Source organism: Pezoporus wallicus, unplaced genomic scaffold (assembly GCF_028554395.1).
Source record: "Pezoporus wallicus isolate ANWC-B61680 ecotype Strahan unplaced genomic scaffold, APGP_CSIRO_Pwel_v1 contig_13766, whole genome shotgun sequence".
Lineage (NCBI taxonomy): Eukaryota > Metazoa > Chordata > Aves > Psittaciformes > Psittacidae > Pezoporus > Pezoporus wallicus.
In genome coordinates, this window is record NW_026635291.1 from 526,458 (window position 1) to 551,492 (window position 25,035).

Consider the following 25,035-nt stretch of genomic DNA (forward strand, 5'->3'; position numbering starts at 1 on the left):
TTTCAGGAAGGCCATAGCAACAAAAAGGACAAAACCGTATTATTTATGGTATTGTTTGTTTACAGGTTTCACCAATTACATGCGGAGTCCATCAGGGGACATATTCAACCCAGAACACTACCACGTGAATCAGGACATGAGTTATCCATTGAGTCACTATTTCATTACCTCTTCACATAATACCTACCTCATGGGAGATCAGCTGATGTCCCAGTCTAGGGTGGACATGTATGCATGGGTGCTGCAGTCTGGCTGTCGGTGCGTAGAAGGTAAGCATCAAAAAGGAAGTAGTAGTAGCCTCCATAGTTTTGTCTCTCCTCTGTAAAGGAAGACTCACGACTTCTGCAGAAGATGTGGTAATTGGGTAGAAGAAAAAGCCAAGTAAAGTGGAATAACAGAATGATCTTGCCATATAATTGACAAATTTTCTTGATCGTGGCATATTTTGTAGACTGAGTACTAACGTTCAGGAGACTCTCTTGGTGTCTGTACTTTCTAGCCAAGTGTATGACAACCAAACTGGTAAATACAGCAGAATTCCTGCTACACGAGAGGAGAGCAGATATTTCTGATCAGGAAAGTAAAGAAAGTGTCTGATGGGTGTCATTGTTTCTGTTCTACAGTTGACTGCTGGGACGGGCCAGACGGTGAACCAATTGTCCACCATGGATACACTTTGACTTCCAAAATTCTCTTCAAAGATGTGATTGAAACTATCAACAAATATGCCTTTATCAAGAATGAGTATGTATACAGTGTGCCAACTTGAGAGTCTGAGGACTGTGAACTGGAGTGTTCCCTGGCATCCTCCTAAAGGCAGATGGTGAAAATCTGACCTGTTCCTGCATATGCCAGAATTCTGAGTACTTTATTGTGGGGAGAAAGCCTTCAGAAAGGAGTAACCAAGGCACAACTGTCTGAGTAGGGACATTCTGTACATAGATGTAGGGCTGTCTTTATCCCATTTGTAGACCCGAGGATCAACATGTTTTGACAGTGAATGATGTAGTGAAAGGCTGACAGTTTAACCACATCTCTCTCTTCATGTGCACTCGAGTGATGCCACGGTTACATTAGGTTGCTTCAGGGACAGGGAGTAAGTCAGAGAGCAAAGGGACAGGAGCCCAGCTGTGGAGAAAGCTGACTGTTCAACAGAAATAGGTTATTTTCCCTACCTGTATATTGCTCAAGAAATCAGAGAATTATGCAGTGGGAAGCTTCATGTACCTTGGCAGTACTGTCCTCCTCCTCCTCAGAGTCAAAATAGGGGTGTCAAACCAGTTAGTTCTGTTTTTTTCAAGATAAATGAATTTATGTGTGTAAAAGCTTCCCCAGAGCAGCCCATCTGTCTTCATTAATAAAGCTGAGCTTGCTCTGAAATTTCACCCTGGGTAAATTTCCCGTGAGCCTGAAATCTTTGGAGTTTGCCTGAAGAGATGGCAAATAAAGGGCAGGAAAGCTGGCCAGCAGAATACGTGAACTTCTGGAATTGTTGCAGTTCAGAAAAGCTTTACAGAAAGGTCCAATGGGAAGATGTTGCAACTTAACTATTTGTGGTGGGGATTTTTCCTTATGGGTATTGATGCTCAGTCAGAGTTTAGTACTGAATGAAATATACACGAGACCTGCAGATGTTTGCGTTTCCAGGCTAGGCTGGGAGAGACAGCTTAGGAGCTGTCTTCAGGCAGAGCTAGGAATTCAAGCATAGTCATCAGCTGGGAAGTTGTGTCCTGCAGGCATTGTCTGTCTTGGAAGCCTCTTTCTTCCTGATGAGGAGCTAACGGGAGGCAGATGTCAGGACAGCCATCTTTTATTCATAATCAGTTTTTAGTTAATGAATCCCTTATAATTCAGCCCTACAAAATGCACTGTATGCTGACTTTTGTGCTCATCCTAGAAGTACATCATCTCTAAACAGCAATCCATCTTCAGTGTGCTTTTATATGACACCAACCGCACTGGATGTTCAACAATTCCTGTCTTGATGCCTTTCAAACAACCAGGCATTGTTACTTTTTAGCCTCAGGCTTGGAAAATCAATAATAAATGGCAATGATAAAACTAGACCTAGAAATAATACTTCCTGTCTTTTAGAAGAGGCTTTATTGCAGCCTTGTTTGTATGGCAATGCTCTGTTGCCAGCTAGAGAAGTTTCCGGGCAAGAGCTAACAGAAGGTTTATCACTTGGTTGTTGGAAGTGGGAAGGTAAAGACAAAGCCCCTTTGGGTTCAGTCCTTGGAGCCTTTATTTACTTTTACCTGTGAGAGTACAGAAGGGCTGAAGCATGGATTGTGAAGGAGAGTTGAAGGCACTGGCTGTTCAAGTTTTCCTCATGAATGGCATAATTGGTGGTGATGCCGGTTACAGAAATGGCTCGGAGAGAAATAACCCTTATCATCTTAATGCTATAAAAGCTAAATTTGCAGTTGATGATACTTGCTTATGTCTCTGCCAGGTACCCTGTTATTTTGTCAATTGAGAACCATTGCAGTGTCATTCAGCAGAAGAAGATGGCTCAGTATCTTACAGAAATCCTGGGAGACAAACTGGATCTGTCTTCTGTGCATAATGATGATTCTACCACTCTCCCTTCACCAGCAAGTCTTAAAGGAAAGATACTGGTTAAGGTAAAAACCTGCTTCATTTGTTCCATCCCTCTTTTTCTTTGTGATGATTATGGTTTCTGCTTGCTTTTTGCTTATACCCTAACATAAATCAGTTTACAAAAAGCAGTCTTTAAGGACCTGGTGCTTAAGGTCCTGAACAAATGCTTTCTCAATCAATAAGAGCCTGGTTACATGCTTGCAATACTTTTTCTTTTCTTGTGTGCTAGCAAGAGCTGCACGCTAACCTGCCTGTGTAATCACTATCTTGTAGGGGAAGAAACTTCCATCCAACATCAGTGATGATGCAGAGGAGGGTGAAGTTTCTGATGAGGACAGTGCTGATGAGATTGATGATGACTGTAAACTAATGAATGGAGATGTAAGTTAAGTAACCATTTGAATGTAAATATAAGTCAGGTTTTCCCATCCCAGTGAGAAGAAACCTTGTATGAGCTCTTTAGAATGTGGATGTGGTCTAATCCTTGGGATTCATTGCCAAGTCTTTTAGGTTCTAAACCTTCATGGGGTTCTTCTTCCCCTCAAATGCAAAAAAAAGAAAGGAAAAAGTTCTGCTTACGCCAAATTATGGTCATTGTTGCAGAGCACCCCTTTGGCTTGCTGAATGCTGGGTTTAATTGATTTTCACTGCAAGGAGATGATAAGAAGGAGAACATGTTAAACTCTGCTTGCCTCCATCTGAAATTGCCTTCTTTTTCATCCTTTTAACAGGTTAAATATTTTGTCACTTTAATCTTTTGGCAAGTGACATTGCATCTCACAGAAACAAGATAAAATGCACAGCAAAACCATTTAATAGCATGAACCAGATTGCCTTGAAACAAGATTGCTTTTTCAGTCCTTAGGGCCTTCCCTCATTTTGTGTTATGGATTTTCATCTAAAACTGAAAAAGAAACTTCTTTGTGAATAAGTCTACCAAAGGGGAAAACTAATTTGGGGTTTTTAAAATATTAAATTAGAACTGTATTAATTAGTCTTACTCTCTCATCACTTCAGATAATCTGTTTAGATTTAACACCTGCTTCAGGGTCTCCTATGCTTCCATACCTTACATTAAGTCTAATACCAACCTGCAGGTACCTGCTTCACATTATGCACATGAAGAACCTCTTTTTTTATTCTCTTTTTTTTTTCTTGCATGCAACATTTTAGCTTGCATTAATCCTGGCTGGAATTGCTAAGACTTTCTTCATCACTACTTGATTTCATGATTCTGTTTTGTTTATAGGCATCTACTAACAGGAAAAGAGTGGAGAATATAGCAAAGAAAAAGCTTGACTCACTGATAAAAGAATCCAAAATCCGTGACTGTGAAGATCCAAACAATTTTACAGTTGCCACTCTACCATCAGGAAAGACTGGCCTAAAATCAGACAGTAAGAAGGTGAACATTTTTTATTGTACTTCAGTGGACCTGATTGTTGTTCTGTTTGTCTCTGTAGCTACATCGTGTTATTGTTTCATAACAATAATGCTTGTTCTTTCATAGGTGGATGTCTGCAGTTGGGCTTTAAATCTGTTTTGGGACTCCCTGGTAAAGATAGCTCAGTTTGCCTATCTGCAGCTCTAACTAGAACTAATGAAACTAAAGAATGCTCAGCATTTCCCTGAATGCATGATAGTGTGAGTCCCACAATGATTTTTGTGGAGTCTGTTTGCCATTAGGACCCCTCTAGGTTAACGCGGATAATACAACATGACCAGATGTCCAAAATGTTTTCCAGGGATGTGGGAGACCCAGGTCCGTGTCCCCAGTCAGACTTAGGCAGCCCTGGGATTTTGAAGCTACGTTTTCATTCCTGGATGGCTGCTCTGACCATAGCTTATTTGGCTATTTCAATATGTGAGAAAACACGTTCCCTTCTTTAATATTTTCTGTACTGTTTTGTCCTGACATCTTATTAACGCCTTGTGTTGCTTACAGAAGCTATGAGATAAGGAAGAATACTTTTTACACTTATGTCCACATAGTGGAAGCTTCTTTTTCATTTGCTGATCATGAGATTTTAATTTTATCTGGTTTTATGATTCACACTTGATGCAAAGGGGTACTCTGTTGTTGCAGGTGAATAATGAAATACAGCAGTCGTTCAAGATACAAACTGAAATCCAAACTGCAGTAACTTTCAGCAGTGACTTGAGAGAAAGAGGTGTTTAGCATTTCCATTTGTTGTGTTTTATTAGCTTACTAAATAAATCCTATACTGCTGACTTGGGATTCACAGCTGAATTCATTCTGTTACTGCTGATGCCAGGTGAACATCACTGTCAGATACACAAAGCTTTTTTTCTTGCTCACACAGCATTTGGAGCATGAAATGTGCACATGAAATGACTTCTTAACAGGAAGAAGTTTATTTTCCATTACACAAAGTGCACAGGAAAGTTGGGCTTTCCCCCCTCCGTTCTCTATGTTCTGCGCATCTACATTTGCATTTTAATTTTACACTAATGCTTATTTATAAAAATGTGCTCAGCCCACAGCTCCACTTCAAGAACTTGAGGCTTTGTCTTAGAATTTGTAATAAGCCCCAAAAAGCTTAGGAAGAATGTTGCATGCAAATGAAAACTCTTGGAGATCTGTCAATAATAAGCAGAGGTACTAACTAGGGTTTAAAACTAGATGAGAACTGAAACCAGCCTCCCAAAACTTTCTATGGCATGAGTTCTGTAGCTACTTTCAAGCCTATTGATTCACATGAGGTGGTTATTCTTGTAAGATGCTCTTCAAGAATCCTTTTGTGTAGGTGTTAACCAGAACAGTCTGTGTTGTATTAGTCTAGAAAGCAATGAAACTGCAAGGTCGTATTAAAACTAGAGGCACCAAGGATGTATATACATTTTTAGGGATTACGAGAATATTTCTTCTTTCTTACCATGGAGTATCCTACCGGAACTGTAATTGCCAGCAGTAAGTCCTGTTAAACTATGCTTTCCAAATGTTAAGCTACAAACCAGTTGGGGGTCAGTGGTTGTACGTGGTATGGGGGCATTCAGGCTCTGCCTGGATGAAAATGAAGTTGGGATTAGGTATTTGTGTGATTTCTGTCTGCTCTGGAAGTTCCCATGGATGAAAATGATGGCAGTTATTGCTGGGGTATGAAGTCCTGTACTCAGCTTGTGTTCAAAACTAAAGGCTGCATCAGCCTGGTCCAGTTCTGTTGTTCAGATATGCTGTCTGGCACTCTCTTTGTCCTGCTATGCTATTCTTTCTGTTTGATTGCTTTAGACTAAACTTGAGGATGATGTGGAATCTGGGGAAGATTTCAGCACCAGTAAGAGGCACGGCAGGTCATTGATGGGCAGCTTTTCCAAGCGCAAGGTGAGACGCTTGGTACTTTTGGTCTGCACTAAATGTTATATTCTTGGATAGGTTTTTTCTTTGCACACATGGGTGGAGAACAGCATTGTAATTGCATTGTCTGGCAGAGGTTTGCTATCAGACTGTTCACTTAAATAGAGAGGCTGGATAACTGCCTCTGGTTATAACACTGCATAGCAGATTCTTCAGACAGTTGCGACATGATGGTTTTATTTCCTTGTGGCACAGAAAAAAGGAAGCAAATTGAAAAAGGCAGCAAGTCTGGAAGAGGGGGAAGATGATTCGGATTCTCAAGGAACTGTAGCCAGGAGCTCCGTACATTACAGCAGGTTTGTTAACAAGTGATTTGACAATTTTGTTTCTAAAGAAGGTAACTACATAATTTTACCCACTAAATAGATATTGTGCCTAGAAGCAGATTGCTGAAGGCTGCAGGCACATGACGGGAATCTGGTATAAAGGTGGCTGCCACTAGATCATCAGAATGAACTGCTGTTGCCATTCAGACTAATTAACAAAGTACATTGGACCTTGTTTATGTTTTGAGCTCTTACCATGTCATCCAGCTGACATACATGCCACTTGGCTGGTGGCCCAGTGCATCCATTAAGGCGGATTTGAGGAGTATCTGGTCCCCAGCTGATGTTTTTAGTTGTTTTAGAATTTGCTAAATGAAGTTGCACCAACATTCAGGTGATTGTTTTGGTTTTTCTTTTGAAATTGCCTCTTCAAAACCCTGACATCAAAGATCCTTTGCAGAATGGTTGCTTAAGCTTCAGGCTTCAAAAGTATGAAATTAGATCAAGCAGTACTCTAGGATACTTTGGAGTTTTCTTTGGGAGGTTAGTAGATATGCTGTTAGTGAAAACCTGAAGCAAATGAGGAGCAGAGCATGAGTTTCATATTGTTTCTTTGGGATTTAAAAAGTTTCTTTGTTAGCACTTGACAAGTAAATATATATGTGAATAGCTATTCCACCTTTTGGTCAAAACAACTGAGAGTAATCCCCACCAGATTTGAGTAGTGTCTCCCACCTTCTTGTATATCTTTATCCTGACTGATTTTTAAATAGGAAAGATAAAATTTACTCCTTAATTAATGGGAAATTAATTTGTTTTATCTTTCTAGGGTAAACCGACAGAAGAAAACAATGAAGTTGTCCAGGGCACTCTCTGACCTGGTGAAATACACAAAGTCTGTTGGCATCCACGATGTTGAAACTGAAAGTAGGTTGAGCTGAAAGTCTGCTGAAAATAATTGTTATACAAAGAAAAGGAAAGGTTTCTGTTCCTACCTCTCTTCTTGTATCCCAAAAATCTTGGATCACTTTTTAAAACATTTTAACGAAGATTCAGGTCATTCTCTGTATCCAGCTTCATTCCCAGCCATAACTCCTCCAGTAAGAACTGATTTTGCTGTAATATTAGAAAAGTGTAGTTCTTTCTGGGTGGGTTCTATTCAAATGATGCTTGATACTTTTAAGGAACTGGTGCTTTGTAGGCTTGAATGCTTTATCTAAATAATAAGGAGATTACCTCTAATCTTTTCTTTGTAGTCTCTTCCAGCTGGCAGGTTTCATCTTTCAGTGAAACAAAAGCCCACCAGATACTGCAGCAAAAGCCAGCACAGTATCTGCGTTTCAACCAGCATCAGTTGTCCCGCATCTACCCGTCTTCTTACCGTGTGGACTCTAGCAACTACAATCCCCAGCCATTCTGGAATGCTGGCTGCCAACTTGGTGAGAAGAAAGAAAACCTGTTTATTTCTGATATATTTTGGGAGGGATGTTTTAGTAGGAGCTCTGGAATCACCCCATAGAACACTGAGTTCTCTGCTCATCCAACTTTATTGATAATTGAGTTCTCCTTGTTACCATGTTATTACCTAGACAGATAGCCTCAAACATGTGTCTTACATGCAAGTAGTTGTCTGATAAATGGAAATAAATGAACTTCTGAAATGCAAGAGGACTTCAGAGTTCAGGCTCTTTTGGAGAGCTGCTCTCCCTGAAGCTGTGATATATAGAAGAATTCTTTTTCCTAAAATACTTGAGGTTTTGCAGCCAAGAAGTCAAATGTGGAAGTGTGTCTAGGTGTCCGTCCTTTAACTTGGTTCTACAAAATAGAACGATGTTAATGTACTCAGTAAGTAATATCACCAGGTTTTGTGTTGTTTTTTTTTAACTAGTTGCACTAAACTACCAGTCAGAGGGGAGAATGCTGCAACTGAACCGGGCCAAATTTAGTGCCAATGGGAATTGTGGCTATGTCCTCAAACCAAGCTGCATGTGTCAAGGTAAGAAAAATGAGCAAAATGAGTGGATCACTTATTGCATGAGAAGAGAGGGTGTGGATCCTTACTACAGTTTGTTTAAAAATGCATTTCTGATACTCAAAGCAAGCAGACCATAAGGTATCTACAGCTGAAGATGTGCCCCAGGTTGCACTTCTTTCACATTATGTGACTTCTTCTTACAGGTGTGTTTAATCCAAATTCTGAAGACCCGCTGCCTGGTCAATTGAAGAAACAGCTAGTTCTAAGAATTATCAGTGGTCAACAGCTCCCCAAACCACGTGATTCTATGCTGGGAGACAGAGGAGAGGTATGGCACAGTCTGTGATTGTGCTTGCATGTTGGAGAAGGTTTATTTCCATATTGGCTGGGCTAAAGATGAGGATTTAACTTCCTGCAGTTAGTCTGTCAGGAGACATAGTCTATGACTAAATCAGGTCATTAATATCCTGGATCTTTAGGTGGTTTTCTTCACTTCTAAGTATCACATGATGTGATGCTTTTCCTCCAGTTGTCAATACAGTGCCTCCAGCAGGAGCAAAAAGGGGGCACTAAGCTCATCATAGTGAACTTCTACTCACCATAGTATTCTAAATTTCCTCCTTCCTCCAGAACACCCTTGCCAATACAGCCAGATGTGTCACCCCTTGGAAACTTTTTAGAGGCTTTCTTCTTCATTTCTTGTGCCGTTTGTTGGTGTCACGATGTCACCCACATGACTTTATCGAAGAATAGTCTTTAGTGAATGCTAGGATGAAGTTCTGCCAGAGTTAAAATTCCCTTTTAGCCTTTTGCAATTAGAATCAAACCTCTCAAGCAAGTTCTTACAAGCCCGATTCTTATGTGAATGTTGCAATCATCTTCTTTTTACTCTTTCTGTACAGAAAGAACACAGAAATGATCCATAGAATAGAACAGAAAAATGATCACAAATGCATACAATATGATGATTCCAAATTATGCTTTACATGATTTAGCCACAGATCTCTCATCAGCATAATAATACTTTACAGAAAGGCTCAGGACCAATAATTATTAAGACAATAACGTACAATGCCCACACTGTAAAATCCACGGGCTGGAATTTCAGCTTCGTCACTCTTTCTTTTCAGTATTTGCTACTTTCTGTTTTCCAGATCATTGATCCGTTTGTGGAAGTTGAAGTCATAGGTTTACCTGTCGACTGCTTCAAAGAACAAACTAGAGTAGTTGATGATAATGGTAAGATTATGTGGGGCTTTGTTTTCTTATGGCTGAAACATCCTCTTTCAGGCAAGTTTTGTTCATAGAGATATGAATAGATGAAATTTGGTACCTATTATGACAAAGCACTGAAAAATTGATTTGAGCATTCTTGATGTTCATCAGACTTGGGTCTTGAATTGTTCTACTGAGTTGGTATAATGTTGTGAAGGTCTTGGTGTGAAACACAGCGTTTGTCTGACTTCTCATTGTGTATGAGAAGGGTGTTTAGAGTTTGCTGTGGTCAAAAGCAAGCAGCTTGTCCAAACACCTGCTGAAAGCATGGCCAAATGTAAGTCAGATCCAACTATTTCTTGCAAATTCTTGTGCTGTTGTGTCTCCATCTGAAGTCAGTGGGAGTACTGGATTTTCCAAGAACAATGATCACACTATTAGGAAAACCAGAGTGGCATTGCAGTTTAGGCATTCCTTATGTAGGCAGCCTTGTTTCTTCTTGCAACTTGTGAAAGGAATGTCTAAAAGCTGACTCCTTCATTCCAAGGTTTTAACCCCATGTGGGAGGAAACGCTGGTGTTCACAGTGCACATGCCAGAGATCGCACTGATTCGGTTCCTCGTATGGGATCATGATCCAATTGGGCGTGATTTCATTGGCCAGAGGACAATAGCTTTCAGCAGCATGATGCCAGGTAAGACCGGAGTGCTGAAATCCTCTTCTGTGATAACTGAAGCTGCAAAATGCAGGGTTCATGTGTGCTGTGGGAATTTCTGGTTTGAACAAGAGACTGGGAGTTTGGACCCTGAGTTCTCTCCCTTGCCTCAATCCTGACTTAGGTAATGCTCAAGACTAAATCAGCTCTACAGGACTAGGTTTACAAAAAATGGGTAAGATCGTTATGCAGGATGGCTGAATCTTGTGCATTTGGAAGACTATCATAGAGAATCTTTACCACTGTTGCCTCATACTGCTTTTTGCCTCCATTTTCTGTACACGAGTGTTTTGAGAGTCACTGGAGCTTGATTGGCCTTATTACAATCAGTAATATTTTAACATAGAGCTACTAGTTACCCATTCTAATGATGGGATCCAGGTTATTAAAAGCCATTTTCTGCCAGTTTCCTAGTTCTGTTTTGAATTCAGTCTTCTTTCACATTAAAGCTTCTTCTCTGTATGTTTTCCTTTTCTTTCAAAGTAAAGAACAAAGTTTCTGTTTAAGGTTGAAAACAAGCAGCCAAAAAATCAAACATCTCAAGGAAATGAACTTGGTTGAAATGTTTGCAGTATTAACGATAGACTGTAAGTCCCCAAGGTAGTTTAAGTCACACACTGTAAGTTACGGTCTGACAGCAGCAATAATGGACACTGGAGAAAACAGGACATGGCTTTTTCTAAACTTACAGGGTGACAGACGAGGTGGCAATGAGGTTTGTGAGTGCTCTGGCTCCTGGGTAACTGAGTGTGGCTGGGTGATGCACAAGCCTGGATGCTTATTGCAGGGAGGAACTGGGAATAAAATGGTGCATTTCTTTTACTCTTTACAAAAGCAGAGTCTCTAGATCCTATCATCTGTTTCAGGTTACCGGCATGTGTACCTGGAGGGTATAGAAGAAGCATCCATCTTTGTTCATGTGGCAATTAATGACATCTGTGGTAAGGTGAGTGTCTTCAGTGGGATAGAATATGTACGTAAGTGAGCTGACAGGATTTTGTATCACAGTGGAGAAGCCCAGTCATTGAAGGTCCAAGCTAGTTTGTTCAACCAGAGTAAACTCCATCTCTGTGATTGTCATGGTAGCCTGAGATCTTTCTGAATAACATAGAGATAAAGGCAAATCAAAAAGAGATTTTTGCAGTGCCTTTTGTGGGAGCCAGGGGGGAAAGTTATTTCATTGCAGCAGTCACACGTTTGTGTGATGATTGTATCCAACACAATAAGTGCACCTTGCTGAACAAAGCGTTACACACCTGAACCCTGACTGCTTGTTGCATGTAAAGCTTATTCTATAAAGGCTCTGCCTGCCTGATGCTTTCACACTTCAATTAAATTCTCAAGGATTAAACTATCTGGGTGCTGTATCTAAATTCACACGAATAACTCCAAGCTGAAAGGAAAGCCCTAACTTCAGGCTCTTCCTAGGCCACCCGAGAATGAGCTAGCTTCTTTCCTCGCAGTGCACTAGATTTGTTTTCTTCCGTGTTGCTAATTTCAGTGAAATTCAGGATAACTGCAATATCAGCATCCTGACAGCAGAGGGCAGCATTGAGCAGGCCGGGAATCCCGAGTTCCCTTGCTTGGGTGGCTGTTCAATGAAAGCAATTCTTAGAAAGGAAAGCCGCTTTTTTAACTGCTCGATTTTAATCCAGACTTTTGTGGGATGAAACAGAGATAAATCCCAGGAAAGCCTCGGTTTGTATTTATGGGAGGAAGGGCTGTTTTGGGAAAGAATGTCTCTTTGGACGTTTTACCTCAGTTCCTGCTTTTTTTATTTGATGTCTAATGCCAAACCTTTAGGCAGGTGTAGCTTCATCCTGACAGGATAGGAGTCCTGCCTGGAACTCCTTGTGATGGCACTATGGATCAGTTTGAATTTAGCTCTGTTAAGCACAGAGACATTAGGAGATTTAGGTGAAAGAGAGGTGGTTGGTGTTGGTACAAGCAGGACAATGCAGATGAGCAGTGCTTAATTCTGGGCTGTAGGGCCTGTCACAGGCACCCAGGTCATGGACAATGGTCATTTAGTCCCAGGCTTCAGGGAAAAGTGGTGCAGGCTGAACATTTCAATGCTAAGATCTTTCCTGACTGTATTTTGGGGTTGAAGGGAGCTGTATAGGATGTAAGTTGTGCCTGTTTTGATGGGGTGGGGATGCCATTGTCTCAGAAGCCTTACAGACACTTGCAGACTCAACCAGCTTTATATTTTGTCATGAACTTCTTTGGAGTTCCTGTGAGATAGCTGGGCACGAGGCCAGAGGGATGGAACTGGTCTGAGCAGTGCCTGCATCCCTCACCTATGCTTTAATGAAAGCAGGCATCGATTTGCTGTATGCATCCAGCAGGGAAGGTGACTGCCCTGGCCAGCTCTACTCATCCTTTTGTCAGTTCTTCCTTTCTGTTCTGTTCTTATTCAAAATGATACAGAATAAGCAGATTCTCCTCCTTCTCCCTGTGTTGTGTGCATTCATGATCCTCCAGTTGTTTGCTACTGTCAGGTGATGTCCTCTGCACTGCTCTTGCAGTACTATTGTAAGGATAGCAAATGTTTCAGCATCCTTCATTGGAAGTCCAGTTCTTTAAGTCAGTACCCACTGCAAATGGGATTTTTAAATGAAAGCCAAGCTGAGCCTGCATGCCTTAATCACAGACTAGTAACTTCATCAGCTTCCAAGTCACTGCTCTCTATAGCAGGGTTTCATGAAGAGACAATGTTCGCAGTCTGTGTGAATGTTTTAAGAGTTTTCACCTCGAATCTTCTTTGGCAACATTGCACAGCATTATCTCCCTTTAAATCTTTACTTTACCCAGCCTTTAATAAGCATTTGCTCTTATTGTCTGTTTCATGAGTAACTGCCTGGTGACAGTTATAATTTGCAGTAGTGCAATGTCCATTTAAACTTTGGCAGCTATTTTGAGGACTTCAGATTTTCTTGGTAAGTGTTTTAAACAACTGAAGGACCCCTGTGTGCATCCTTTGTGTCCTTATCCGCTGGCTTCCATCCTGATTTGCTTTTTTGATTGCTTTATTCCCTTTTCATGTCCTATGTCTATCAAACACCCCTTATTTCATCTAATTATCACTGCAGTCTCTTTGGATTTACTGGTGTTAAGATGCTGGTGCTGTGCACTGATGGGATTGAAGTACAAGGAATAGGAAGGAAAGCTCGTATGTGTGTTTGAATTAGTTTATCATTTTTAATAGAAACTACTGAAAATATGGAGCAGCTATTGCACAGCCCTTCCTGGGTTGGTGTCTTGGAATCATGCTCTGCTTTGGTTTCTCAGTTAACAGAGTGCTGTTGAAACGAGGATTATTTCCCTGCTTCACCTCTGTTAATTATGGTCAGAAAAATCACCAGGGTTATCAGCCTGGCTTTACCCTTTATAAATCCAGATATTCTAATCCAAGCATTACCCTTTAGAGGCTTTTTTCTATTTGTAGGTATTGCACCTGCTCTGTAGCTTGATATTACTGAGGCAGAGTCTTAGATTTTTTTTCACCTTAACTTGTATTTAACTGAAATCTCTCTTAGATTGCTCTGTTTCCTGGAGGTGCTTTTCTTTGTCCCTGTCTCTCCTGTAGTTTATTCATGTACTGTAGAATGTGGTTTTCTAGATGTGCATATCTCTGAGATCCTCCCTCACTGTTGTTTTGCCTTTACTCTGTCTGTTTGTGATTGCAGTGAGCTTCTCTATGTCAAAAAGTCTACTTTTAGAAGCAGAGCGTTTTTAGACGCCTTGAAGGTACCCCCTCCTGCCTCAGGGAGGTGCAGTGACCACCACGACACACCTGCATGCCTCTGACTAGCTGCTTCATTAACATCAGTGTTTCCTTAGTAATATTTTGAAGCTCCTCAACTCATGTAATGTGAATGGCGACATTTGACTTGGTCAGTTCTGTGGGGTCATTGATCAGAGAGCCCTCCATGAATGAAGCAGATCCAGGATGCAAGCCCTTCATACCCTCCTTTTCTATCATCTTTGAGGCTCTACCTCTAGTGTCTTTTTTCTGGTGTAATTCAAACCACTTTTTCACATGGAAGAGAACAGTAAGAGGCCAGGTTGGATGGGCCTTTGGGCAACCTGGTTTAGTGGAAGGTGTCTGTTCCACTAAGACCCAAACCAGTCTGTGATTCTATGATTAACAGTGAATTGTTTGCTAAATTGTGGGAAAGCCTCTTGTGCTGTTTTCCAAGTCTGCTTTAAAGAATGCAGTAGTCCTGTCAAAGCTGGACTGGAGCTGAAAGCCCAAGTTCTGGATCTCCGTCAAAATGGCTCTCCTCTTTCTTTTTTTTTTTTCCTCTTTTTCCCTTTTTTTTCCCTTTTTTCCAGCTTTTTTTTTCCCCTGAGTTAATTGAATTTGAGTTTGGGATCTTGAATCACTCCACTGATTCAAGCAGTAGTAGCTAGCTTAACAAAGATGCACCGAGTAAGCTAGACTGATACCTGGAGCCCTGCACTGCTGTCACCCATTCCATCAGTGCTTTCCTTTTGTTGGATATTGCTGGGGGGCAGTGTATGACAATTTCTCTGGGTTTTGCAAATCCTTACGTTGTCTGTTTCTTAGAGCACTAAATCCATGTACTTGCCAACTTGTCTCCGTTGGAGCAGAATGCTTTTTTCCTTTCACTCCTCAACAACTGCACAAACTCAATTTGAAGTGAAATTCAAAATGATCCAGGTAGCCTGTTCATTAGTCTGGCTCTCGCAGAGCTTTATCAATATGTAAATTACATCTTCTTTGCCTTGTATGGGAAAAATCAATCCCTACCGTCTTCATCTTATCCTGTATATACTTTTAAAGGCCAATTTAGGTCTCCTTAATCATCTTCTCCTCATACTGGGTCTTGGCATGCAGTAACTAATCTTCAGTCAGCTATAAAAATTGTGGCATACAAATAAACCTTGATCCCATGGGGAAGATTGCACAGGACACGTAGGAATAAAAGCAGCTTTTAACCCAGGCTTAGTGTACAGCGCAGCCCATATCTATCCATGAAGTGCTACAAAACAAACTCTGAAATGCATGAGCATGCACTTGAATAGTTTGAGGTGAAAGAGAGACCACTGTAATTTAAATGAGACATTTCTGTGCTGTTGGCTGGCACTGCAGGAATGTGACCTCACATGGCACGACTTGAACTGACAGCAAGTGCCAGCAAGCATGGACACTGCTCACATTTTATCATGGGCTTCTTAACATGCATTTCAGTCACAAGCCTGTGTCCTCTGGTTTTATTCATTCTTTGTGCTACAGCTGCTAAAGAGTCTGATTTAACTGGGACATCAAGAAAACAAATAGGAGAAAAATACCGTGTCTCTGCTCTAAGTGATTTATGTGTGGAGGCTCTTTGTACAGAGCACACCCAACACGGTCCTTATCAGGCATCAGCCTGTTGCTTTAAAAGTTGGCAAATACACCCGGAATGTTTACAGGAATGCTGAACCTCTCTGTTTCACTGACATGTAAATCAGCTGTATGATGGTGGGAGATTTATAATGGTGGATATATGTTTGATGCTTAAATAATACTGAAGTTTACAAAGTACTGTATTATCACCATGACTAACTTGGCTTGTTTATAGTGTGTTTCTTCAGTGATGCAAACATACCTGAGTGTCTTTGGATAAGTGTTGTATGGTAGGAACTTATCAAAACATAATCACACAAGTGGAAATTGAAGTATTTGATGATCATTTGTCAGGCAGGTAGTTCAACTGCTGTTCATAGGAGAGGTCAATTCAATTGAAGTGTAGATCTCCTTTATAGGGAAAAAATCTGATACTCTTAGTCCACAGTTTATTTCCCAACAGTTCCTAAAGAATGTAAATCTCCATTTGAACATCCAATTTATTATTACCTGTTTAACTCAAGAATATTCTTTAGCTTAAGAGGTCACTATCAACTAAATTCTATAACCACATCATGCTGCAGGACAAGTAAAATGATTTTAAAGTAACTTTTTAAAATTACCATTATTTCTACAGTAAGAAAATGATGACAGATACAAAGATAAGCCTGATTGGAAAAGTTTATCTTAAAAACATAGTTGAGCAAAGAAAGACACAATGTTTTGCAAAGCTGCTGTTACTGATTTGTTTCATTTTTCATCTCTGTCCTATTTCTGGTTCAGTTTTCATGCTGATGGTAGGAATACGGCAGGAGACTCTATACATAGTGCATATGTGACCTGATAATTTGTGCATGAGTTCCTGTGGCCCAAGGAAGACACTTGATTTTTCAATTAAGGACATGTTGTTTTGTTTTGTTTTAATTTTCCAGGCCAAACAGGCTCTAGGTCTAAAAGGTCTGTTTCTCAGAAATCCAAAGCAGGCCTCTCTGGACAGTCATGCTGCTGGTCAGCTCCATCGCAAACATTCCTTTAGCAGCCACATCCTGAGGAGGACAGCCAGTGCGCCCACCAAGAGCCAGAAGAAGAACAAGAAGGGCTTTCCTGAAATTGCTTTTGACACAAAAGACAACAGCTCTGAAGGGGTCAGTGAAGACCATGAAGTGGACGCTGCCTCACAGCCTCGCTTTGAGCAGGAGGCAGAAAGCGCTCCCCTGACACCAGCTCCCCGAGATGGTGCCAGTGGGGAGGTGCATGGCAAGGGGTTGAAAGGTAAGGCCCATGGTTCCCATAAAGCCGAAAGCCAAAGCTGTGCTCGAGGGGGTGCTGCTTTCAGTGAACCCATCCAGAGGTCTGACAGGGTCCGGCTTCAGGAGCACCAGAGCGAGAAGCAAAGCGTCTTTGCACGCTGTGCCATCAACAGCTCTGGTAGGATTGGAGTGGCCACCAATTGCATGAAATGCATGATTGGCTCCCAGGAAAGCCCAGATCTAGAATGCCAGTGGAGTGACCATCCTACCAGGCCTATTGCTAAAGATATACTTCACCATGACCAGTATAGCAGTATAACTGGAGAAGAGAGGTTAGAGCTAAAAAACTGGGGTGTTAAACCTGTGAAAGCTCAGCCCAGGCGGCAAGCAGCAGATTTGCAGTCTTGCAGCAGCCCTGGAACTGGTGATGATCTAACAAGGAGCACCCAGTCTTTTGTGACCCCAGGGAAGAAAACTGTTGAATCTAAATGTCATGGAATAAAGGCTCATTCCCGGCAGCAGTGGCAGTGCCAATCAGGTGGCAAATATGGAAGCACTGTCAACTTGGTTGCAGCCAGCAATGGCTCTGTATCCTCCAACTCCAGCAGTCTAGAAAGCCTTGGAAGCCCAGAATTCCCCAAGCGCTGTTCTGAAACTTCTCGAAGGCAAGTGGGTACCCTACAGAGGGAAATGAACGCCTTGTTCGTTCAAAAGTTGGAGGAAATTCGAAGTAAATCCCCTATATTCTTTACTGGTAAGACCAGATTTTCTTCACCCTTCTCCACCGTAGATCACATAATTGTCTCAGCTTCTGCATAGCAGCTTTACCTGGCAGCTCCTCTCTGTTGTTTTGTTACCAAAAGCTCTTTTTCTTTATTGTTGGCAATGACTGAAAAAAAGTCTGCATAAATGTTTGTATTTTATTTTATTTTCTTTCCTAGAAGTGTCTGGTCTAGATTAGTCCTTCCCATGCCTAGCTGAGCATCTGCAGTGGTAGAACTGTCAATGGCCCATCAGTGCTTGGGTTGCTTGTTTAGGGTGTTTTGTTTCCTCATGTGTTTTGGGTTTTTAGTGAATGTGGTATGATACTAAGTGAATTTTAAGATCCAAACCAGAGCATTAAGTAGAGATTGGCCATTGGAAATCTGTCTTAACAAACAATATTCATTATCAGTATTTGTGTTTCACTGAGGGATAACCACACCAGAAACGATGCACTCTGCTGGCAGTAGCACTAATTCCTTCCTCAAAGAACTTGCAAACTTACTGCCGTCAGTTCAGGGATTACTGGATGGAATTCTCTTCTCTGGGTTATTCTGGAGATCACATTTAATGAATACAGCAGACCATTCTGGTCCTAAATGTCTAAATCCCCATTTATAGATGTGCTTAGTGTTATGTATGTGATTTGACTGTGACCCGAGGGTATAAAGGAGTGAGGTATCTGATGTGATGTTGCCTGACACCAGCCGAGCTAGGTGGACTGTTGGCATTTCCAGGTTGCAGAGTAAAATGTGTTGGTTTAAAGGACAGCTGCTTAAGCTACAGCATTTCATAGCTGTGCCCAGGCAGAAATATGCACGTGGTCCCTGGGATTGCGCAGCTGTGTCTGTGCTCATGAGCTGGATGTTTGGGGAGATGGAGAACAGGAGCAGAGGTGATCAAGGTTTACATTTTAATAAGGAAGCTGATGCTTTTTTACCCTCCTGGTTTGTCAAAGAGAGGAGGTAGGGAAGAGATTTTGGCAAGATTTTCTGTTTCATACAATTATGAAGAGGAAGTAAAGAAACACGGCTTTTGTCTGTGACTACAAAGCATCTCCTCCAATCCCTTTCCCTTAATTGTCTCAGGAATTTGGACAAGGTTATATTTTTGGGAACATTAGGGGACTTTGGTGCTTCTTGGAATGCAATCCCTTTTTTAGTAACAGATTGTGGCTTCTTTGAGAGCCACATACAGGAATGTAAAATGCCCCATTTGTTTGATCAGTTAAATCTGGTTCAGTGCCTACGATTTTTCTATTTCTCTTTCTTAATTCTACTTTTTATGTATTTTTTCCAATATCTGCTTTGAGGCTTTTAGGAAACTCCCAGGGCAATGGGAGCAGAGGGGAGAAGTTTGCCCATTCCCATGCCTTGAAATGAATCCAAAGTAGCAGAACTCTTTCAATGCCCAGATTATTGGCATTAGGTTTTTCATAAGCTCTGAGTAGTGTGCCGTATGAAACCATTTCCCATTACCAGTGCCAGCTCCCCTGCCAGCCCCCCAAGTCACTAAATAAATACTGTGATATGCTTGAAATTTGATTAAATCCATCTGACTTCCCAAGCATGGACTCAGCAAACCTTTAAAATGGTGAAGCAGCCACTTGGAGTGGCTGCTGCTGATCCAGTAACAAAACACTGTGCTTGCACAGTGTGCTCTCCCCATCCGCCCTCCATTTAATGCCTTGTGCCAAGAAACCAGGGAAACCAGTAACATCAGCCTAATATGGGTGCATTTCATAATTAACAGTCCGTTGGTGGGAAGTGCCACTGGGATAAGACAGGAAACTATAGTCTCTCATTGTCCCCTTAATGGCAGCAGCATTACAGTTCCCAGTATTGGGCTGTGTAATTGTCCCATAATCTGTGCTGACAGGCCAAGGTTTTCCCCATGCTGATGGATGGGGAGCAGAGCTCGTTGGTCTGATCAGCTCCAAACTCTTCCCAATCCTCCTCCAGATCCTGACAAGTTCTGTTGTGTTGTGAATAGTGGGGTTTGCTTATGGACACACGTGCTGCCTTCCCTTTGAACACTCCCAGCTGATCTCACATGGGCCATTGAGCGGCTTTCTCCATCGTTAAGCGTCTTGTCACTGCACTGGGGTGGGAATACTGGTGTTGAAGGGAAAGGCCCAATATTTCCTTGGAATTTTTTGGTAATGCAGGTTATCTTTTCCCTTAGCATTAGGAAAGGGCTTTGGAGAAGAGGAGGCTGAATTCCATTCCCCAGCCCAGCAGAGTGCATTTATTGAACAATAGCAAAAATTGCTCTTTATTTTTCTATCACTAAATAATGGATTTTAAATCCCTCCATTTATGGATCCCACTGAGTGCTCTGGTTGGTCAGAAATTCTTAGGATCCTACAAGAATGCGTGAATATTTCTGTCTGTTTCCCTTCCTTCCCTCAGCACTAATTTATCCTGTTACCTGCACCTGCCTTCCCTACATTAACTGGATTTTTCCTCTGTTCTGTCCTATTATTCCACATGCACACTCTCTCTTTCTAGTTAAGAACTGAAAGGACAAGCAAGCCAAAGGTAACTGTCTCCTGAGTGTCACTGATCAAAGCACCTTGTTGCCTGTAGTCCCAGTTTTTGTTTGTTTCCTGACATATAATTATCTGCTCCTATGTTCTTAAGGTTGTTGTCTGGCTCAGTGGTGCTTTGCTAGTTCTCAAGTGCATGTTTGCATTGTGGTTTGGAGATGTGGGAAATAGTCTGTTGGGCGTGATTGCTTTGGCTCTTGGGATACAGGTTATGAACACTGCAGGCAGAAGGAGAGTTCCCTTCAGGTAGTTGGTGGCCATAGGGATCCTATGGATTGTGCTGTCACCTGGTGCTCGTGAGCCACGTGTCTGTGCAAAAGAAATTATAAACTTCATTAGGAAAACCAAGTTAGCCTGTTTAAAGTTTAGTTTTGGTTTTAAAAGGCACACTGACTACGCTCCATTGTATGTGTATAGCTTGTGCTGTTTGTCATCTGCTCCAGAAATCCAGCGCTGCTTCTCTTCCATGTAATTGATCCCTGGGAACATGTCTGTTGTTTGGGCAGTGGTGCTCTGATTATTGTACATAGTCTGCTGATGCTCTGATGCATTGACGCGTTTGAATGCTGCAAGGAAGGAAAAGAGCAATTCAAGTGGTGCTGGGAGGTGGAGGAAGAAAAGTTATTTTATGAGAAGGGGCACAAAGGACACAAAGAAATGGATGGGTAGTTTGAATGAGATAATCAGAAAGGCAATGTGGTGCTACCATGCATGGACTGAGATTATCTGAAAGCAGTGGGGCTTTTGAGGAGGTAAAACTGAATGGGCAGAAGATTTTGCTGCCTTTAGCCAGATGATTTAAATCATAAGTTACTATAAAAATCATTATTAATATCTGCAGCTACTACCTGAAAACAAAATAACTCAAGAAGAATGAATCTTCAGCTGAAGTGCCATTTGTAATAGGTGTTAACTCATGTCTTTGTTTTTCTTCTTTCTTTCTTTTTCCTGTCTTTTCATGTCTCCCAAGTAGATGTCTGCCATTTCTCCATGCAGAGGTCAGTCACTTCTTTATGCAGCCTAGAAACTATCACTGAAGAGCCTGTTATTGCCAATGAAAACCATCACACCAGCCTTTTCTTCCCTCTGCCCATTGCTCCTTACAGTGATTCTGAAGAAGCATCTGTGTCTGATCATTCCACTGAATCTCTATCAGAAGCAAGCAGCAGATCCAACCAGCCTCAAGAGTCTCTACTCACTAGAGAGCAAAGAACAAATCTGGCTGCAGAAGACCAAGTGCAGGTAGTCACAAGAGCGGCTGACACAAGTTTAGTAGTTCAAGAGGATGAGAGGACAGGCGTGGCAGGATGTCTCAAAGAAGAAAATGGCTGGAAACAGGCATGCAGTAAAGCTGAAGACCAGTGTGGACTGGCAGTGCACCCTCAGAAAGCCTGGCTGGTACTGGCAACAGGTAAGACTGATGGACAACCTGTTGAGAACTGCCAGGACCAAAATGGCCAACCAGGCATGAGAAGCGCCATTGAATCCAAAGGGCAAACACTCGGTGCAGCAGCTGTTGTACGGCAGCAAAACGATGCGATTCACAGCATGCACACAACTTTGCCTCCAGATACTCTTCAGAAAGCCCAGGCTGCACAGGCTCTACCTGTTTCTCAGACAGGCTCTTACATGTTAGTACGAAGGTCAAAGAGTGAAGGCCTGAAGATGGCAGACTCCTCAGCCTTAATAAAAATTCCAAGTAACCTGTCTCCAGCAGCAGAGGTATACTTTGATGCCACTGTTAATGACCGGATCTGGAGCAAGCTAGATTGCAGCAATCATCGTGACAGCATGTCCTCCTCTTCCAGCATGTCCTCCAATGACACTGTGATAGATCTCTCTCTCCCCAATCTAGCTCGCAAAAGCCTCCCAGATCTTGGCATCCATCATGAGAATTTTGAGCCCCTTGCCATAAGGAAGGGTATGCGTCCACGATCAGCCACAGCCTCCAGTAACGAGATGCCAATGGTGAGCAAGAGCAAATCCAACCCTAACCTGAGGTCTGGCCAGCTGCCAGCAGATGAACTGTGCTCCCGTCCTCTTGCCAGGGGTCCTCAAGATGCATTCTCATCCATCCCTAGAAGGCATACCTGGAGCAGGCTCTACATAGAAAGTCTCAGACAGTCTTCTAACAAATCCAAAGCACAGGACATGGTTGGGAATAACCAGGCAAAATCCAAAAGTCTTGGGGACCTTACCTCTGATGATATTGTGTGCACTTTTGAAAGCAAATACCGTAGCATCAGCAGGAGCTTCGTCACTCGGTCAATGCGGGAGCAGCGCCGCTCTTCAGGCCTGAGATCCTCAGTCAGATCCCAGGATGAACTGACGGAGCAGCTGAAGAAGCTGACAGCCTTTCAGCAGGAAAATGATATCACTTCCCCTATCAGCCTTGACCCAAGTGAATCTGAGGAGGAAGGGGAGAGCGTGGGGCTCCTGCGCCGCTCGTCGTCACGCAGCCAGAGCCGGGTGCGGTACATCGCCAACAGGGCTAAACAGGCCCAGGAGAGGCAGCGGCTGCAGAGCCTGGGCCAGCTCGGTGCCAGCCCCATCGAAGAGAGAGGTAATCCCGAGGGAGCCTGCAGCGTTGCAAAAGCAGTTTGTACAGATACAGCTTCTCCTGCCGTGTTTACATCCCAGCCCAAGAACCAGACTGATTATAACACTGACACAGAAGTCTTCTTTATGCTGAAACTGTAGTTCTGGGGAGCACTGAAGAAGGTGATGTTTACATTCCTAGCAAGCAAACCACAGTGACCTGAGAGGCACAAAACACCCTCATCTGGCTCAGCACTTCCTGGCCTTCCCTTCAGTGTAAAGGGCCTTAATATCATGACTCCAAAAGAACAGATGAGTGTTAAATTTGTCAGCTTGTAGAAATAGAACCATCGAGTGAAATCAGGCACTTGTATTTTTACAGTCCTAGTGATCTGACCTCCTTTTTTCTAAATACACTTCCCCAGCCTCAAATTTGGCCTCTCTTGTGTGTCACCACTTCTTGCATTCACATTTTGCTCCATGCAAATCTCACGTTCTTTACAAATTTCAGTAACTGCTTCTTAAAATAGCTAAAGCTGATGTTTAATAGGTAAATGTGATGCTAATGACAGCTAAAGGTTAATTTTGCTCTTACAAATTGTGGATCCACAAAAAGAGGCTGGGTTGCGAGTCATGCTTCCAGTCCTTGCTTATTTTTTGAGGCCTCTGAGGGTGTCTTCTCTGGGAAATATTCCAAATTGCAGTGAAATTGTTTCATGAATTAGTAATGTGGTAGATAAAGTCCATCTTCCATCGTGGACCTGTTTATTGCAGATGGTCTCGACTCTGAAGAAGAGCTCTCGCTCTGTTCCAAAGCAATGCTTTTTTAAACCAAGCTTGTTTATATATATATCTATACATATATACACATCTGTGTGTATGCAAATAGATGTCTGCACCTAGCTGTGCACATGCACACACTTTTAACTGAACTGTGACTGTTCCTTGTCTCAAAGCATCATCTGTGGGAATGAGACAGGAGAGAGAAGGGAATTACTGAAAATAGACTGGAAACATCTTCTGACTTTGATTCAGAAATGGCTCAAAAGCAGGCTGGTCTTTGCTTGGAAACAGACCATCCCTTCCTCCCGGTACTTTAACAATGCTGCTGTACATAGCACTTTTTGGATGAATTTTACTATTTCTGTATTGCACTGCCATGCAAACTTTTCCAGGTATGTTTTAAACAGAGCTATTTAATTTTTTGTAGATGGACACGTTCAGAATTAAAAACCAACCGAAACACGAGAATAATTTTTCCTCCCCAGTTTTTTTACGTTCTGTTTTTAGGGATGTCATCGTTGTCTTCCTGTCCATCCATCCCCGTCCCCCCCCCAGTTATTATGTCATTTATTATAGATGCACATTTTACCAGTGATGGAGAAGAATGTTTACTGAGATGTGTTTTAAAGAGAAGCAGGGATTTAATTTTATTTCAGGCTGCATAGAGGCTGCATTGTTGAGAGGATATTTTGCTTTTTGTTTGTACTGATTCCTTTGTGTATATTGCAAAATCTAAAGATCTGTTTGTAAAACCACCTTACACTACTAAAATAAACATATTTAACCCTCCAGCTGTGACTGTTTACCTGTAACATAACACTCGTTCTATGCTGTCTAGAAGTCTGTACTATACAAACATGGTGAATCCCATCTGCCTTGTTTTATCTTCAGTGGGTAACATTTAATTTTACTCTTCATTCTGTTTCAGATCCAGCTCAAGTTTTCTCAGGTCCACCAAATCACGTGCCAGTACTGGTAGAGACTGGCATTCTGTCATGCTGTGATGCACAGCACATGGGTTGCCTCAAAGCAATGTCTTGCTTGGCACCCAGTGATGCCTGTGTATATCAACATTCTAGGGGAGCTCATGTAACTAGTAGCCAAACAGACACAATCCAAAGACCTAAGCTGTTCTGTTACAGCTCTCCAAGGAACGTAGTCAGCCCTTTTCCATCACTGAAGTTGTTTGAAGTCTGGCTGACAATACTGCAGCAAAACTTTGCTCTTCACCTGTCTCATTCAAAAATCTCTTGTCTTCCAGTCCCCACAGATTGCACAGTAGGAGTGTGTTAGTTCATGCTCACTCCTGGAAGGTCCTCAGCTTACCTGTGGCTTGCAGGGCTAGAAAGAAGTTCTTGGTTCCTAATTTTAGTATCATTTGGCCACAAGCAGTTAACCTCTGAGGTATCAAAATGTAAGGCTACCTATAGGTAATGATATCATCATGACATGGGGATGGGGCTGTGAGGGGTTAAATTTTCCAATTAAACCTTTTTAAATTGTCTTCATTATGTTTGGTCTAAAAATATTCTCTCAGTTTTCCATCCTGGCTCAGATCTTCATTGTTTGACTTCATAATTTGGATGAGAAGCTCTCGAGGTTTGTGTAGCAGAGCCCTGAAGTAACCCTACAAAATCATTTCTGAAG

At 42.0% G+C, this 25,035-nt stretch overlaps 1 protein-coding gene across 8 annotated transcripts in view; it reads left to right on the forward strand.

The window, feature by feature from the left end:
* Positions 1–24,179, forward strand: part of PLCH2 (phospholipase C eta 2) — a 69,835-nt gene extending 45,656 nt beyond the window's left edge. For 3 of the 8 annotated variants that reach the window (XM_057417819.1, XM_057417834.1, XM_057417828.1), the window contains exons 7-22: positions 66–269; positions 624–744; positions 2,456–2,627; positions 2,878–2,985; positions 3,854–4,009; positions 5,855–5,947; positions 6,176–6,276; positions 7,076–7,173; positions 7,503–7,685; positions 8,135–8,242; positions 8,425–8,549; positions 9,376–9,460; positions 9,984–10,130; positions 11,018–11,097; positions 16,440–17,511; positions 21,041–24,179. In XM_057417819.1, the coding sequence (XP_057273802.1) occupies positions 66–269; positions 624–744; positions 2,456–2,627; positions 2,878–2,985; positions 3,854–4,009; positions 5,855–5,947; positions 6,176–6,276; positions 7,076–7,173; positions 7,503–7,685; positions 8,135–8,242; positions 8,425–8,549; positions 9,376–9,460; positions 9,984–10,130; positions 11,018–11,097; positions 16,440–17,511; positions 21,041–22,767 (4,580 nt within the window). In that variant the 3' untranslated portion in view covers positions 22,768–24,179. Of the gene's footprint in view, positions 1–65; positions 270–623; positions 745–2,455; positions 2,628–2,877; positions 2,986–3,853; positions 4,010–5,854; positions 5,948–6,175; positions 6,277–7,075; positions 7,174–7,502; positions 7,686–8,134; positions 8,243–8,424; positions 8,550–9,375; positions 9,461–9,983; positions 10,131–11,017; positions 11,098–16,439; positions 17,512–20,029; positions 20,060–21,040 lie in introns of those variants that run through there. The other 5 variants (XM_057417868.1, XM_057417859.1, XM_057417850.1 and 2 more) reach the window with 5 other exon arrangements.
* Positions 24,180–25,035: the final 856 nt, after the last annotated feature.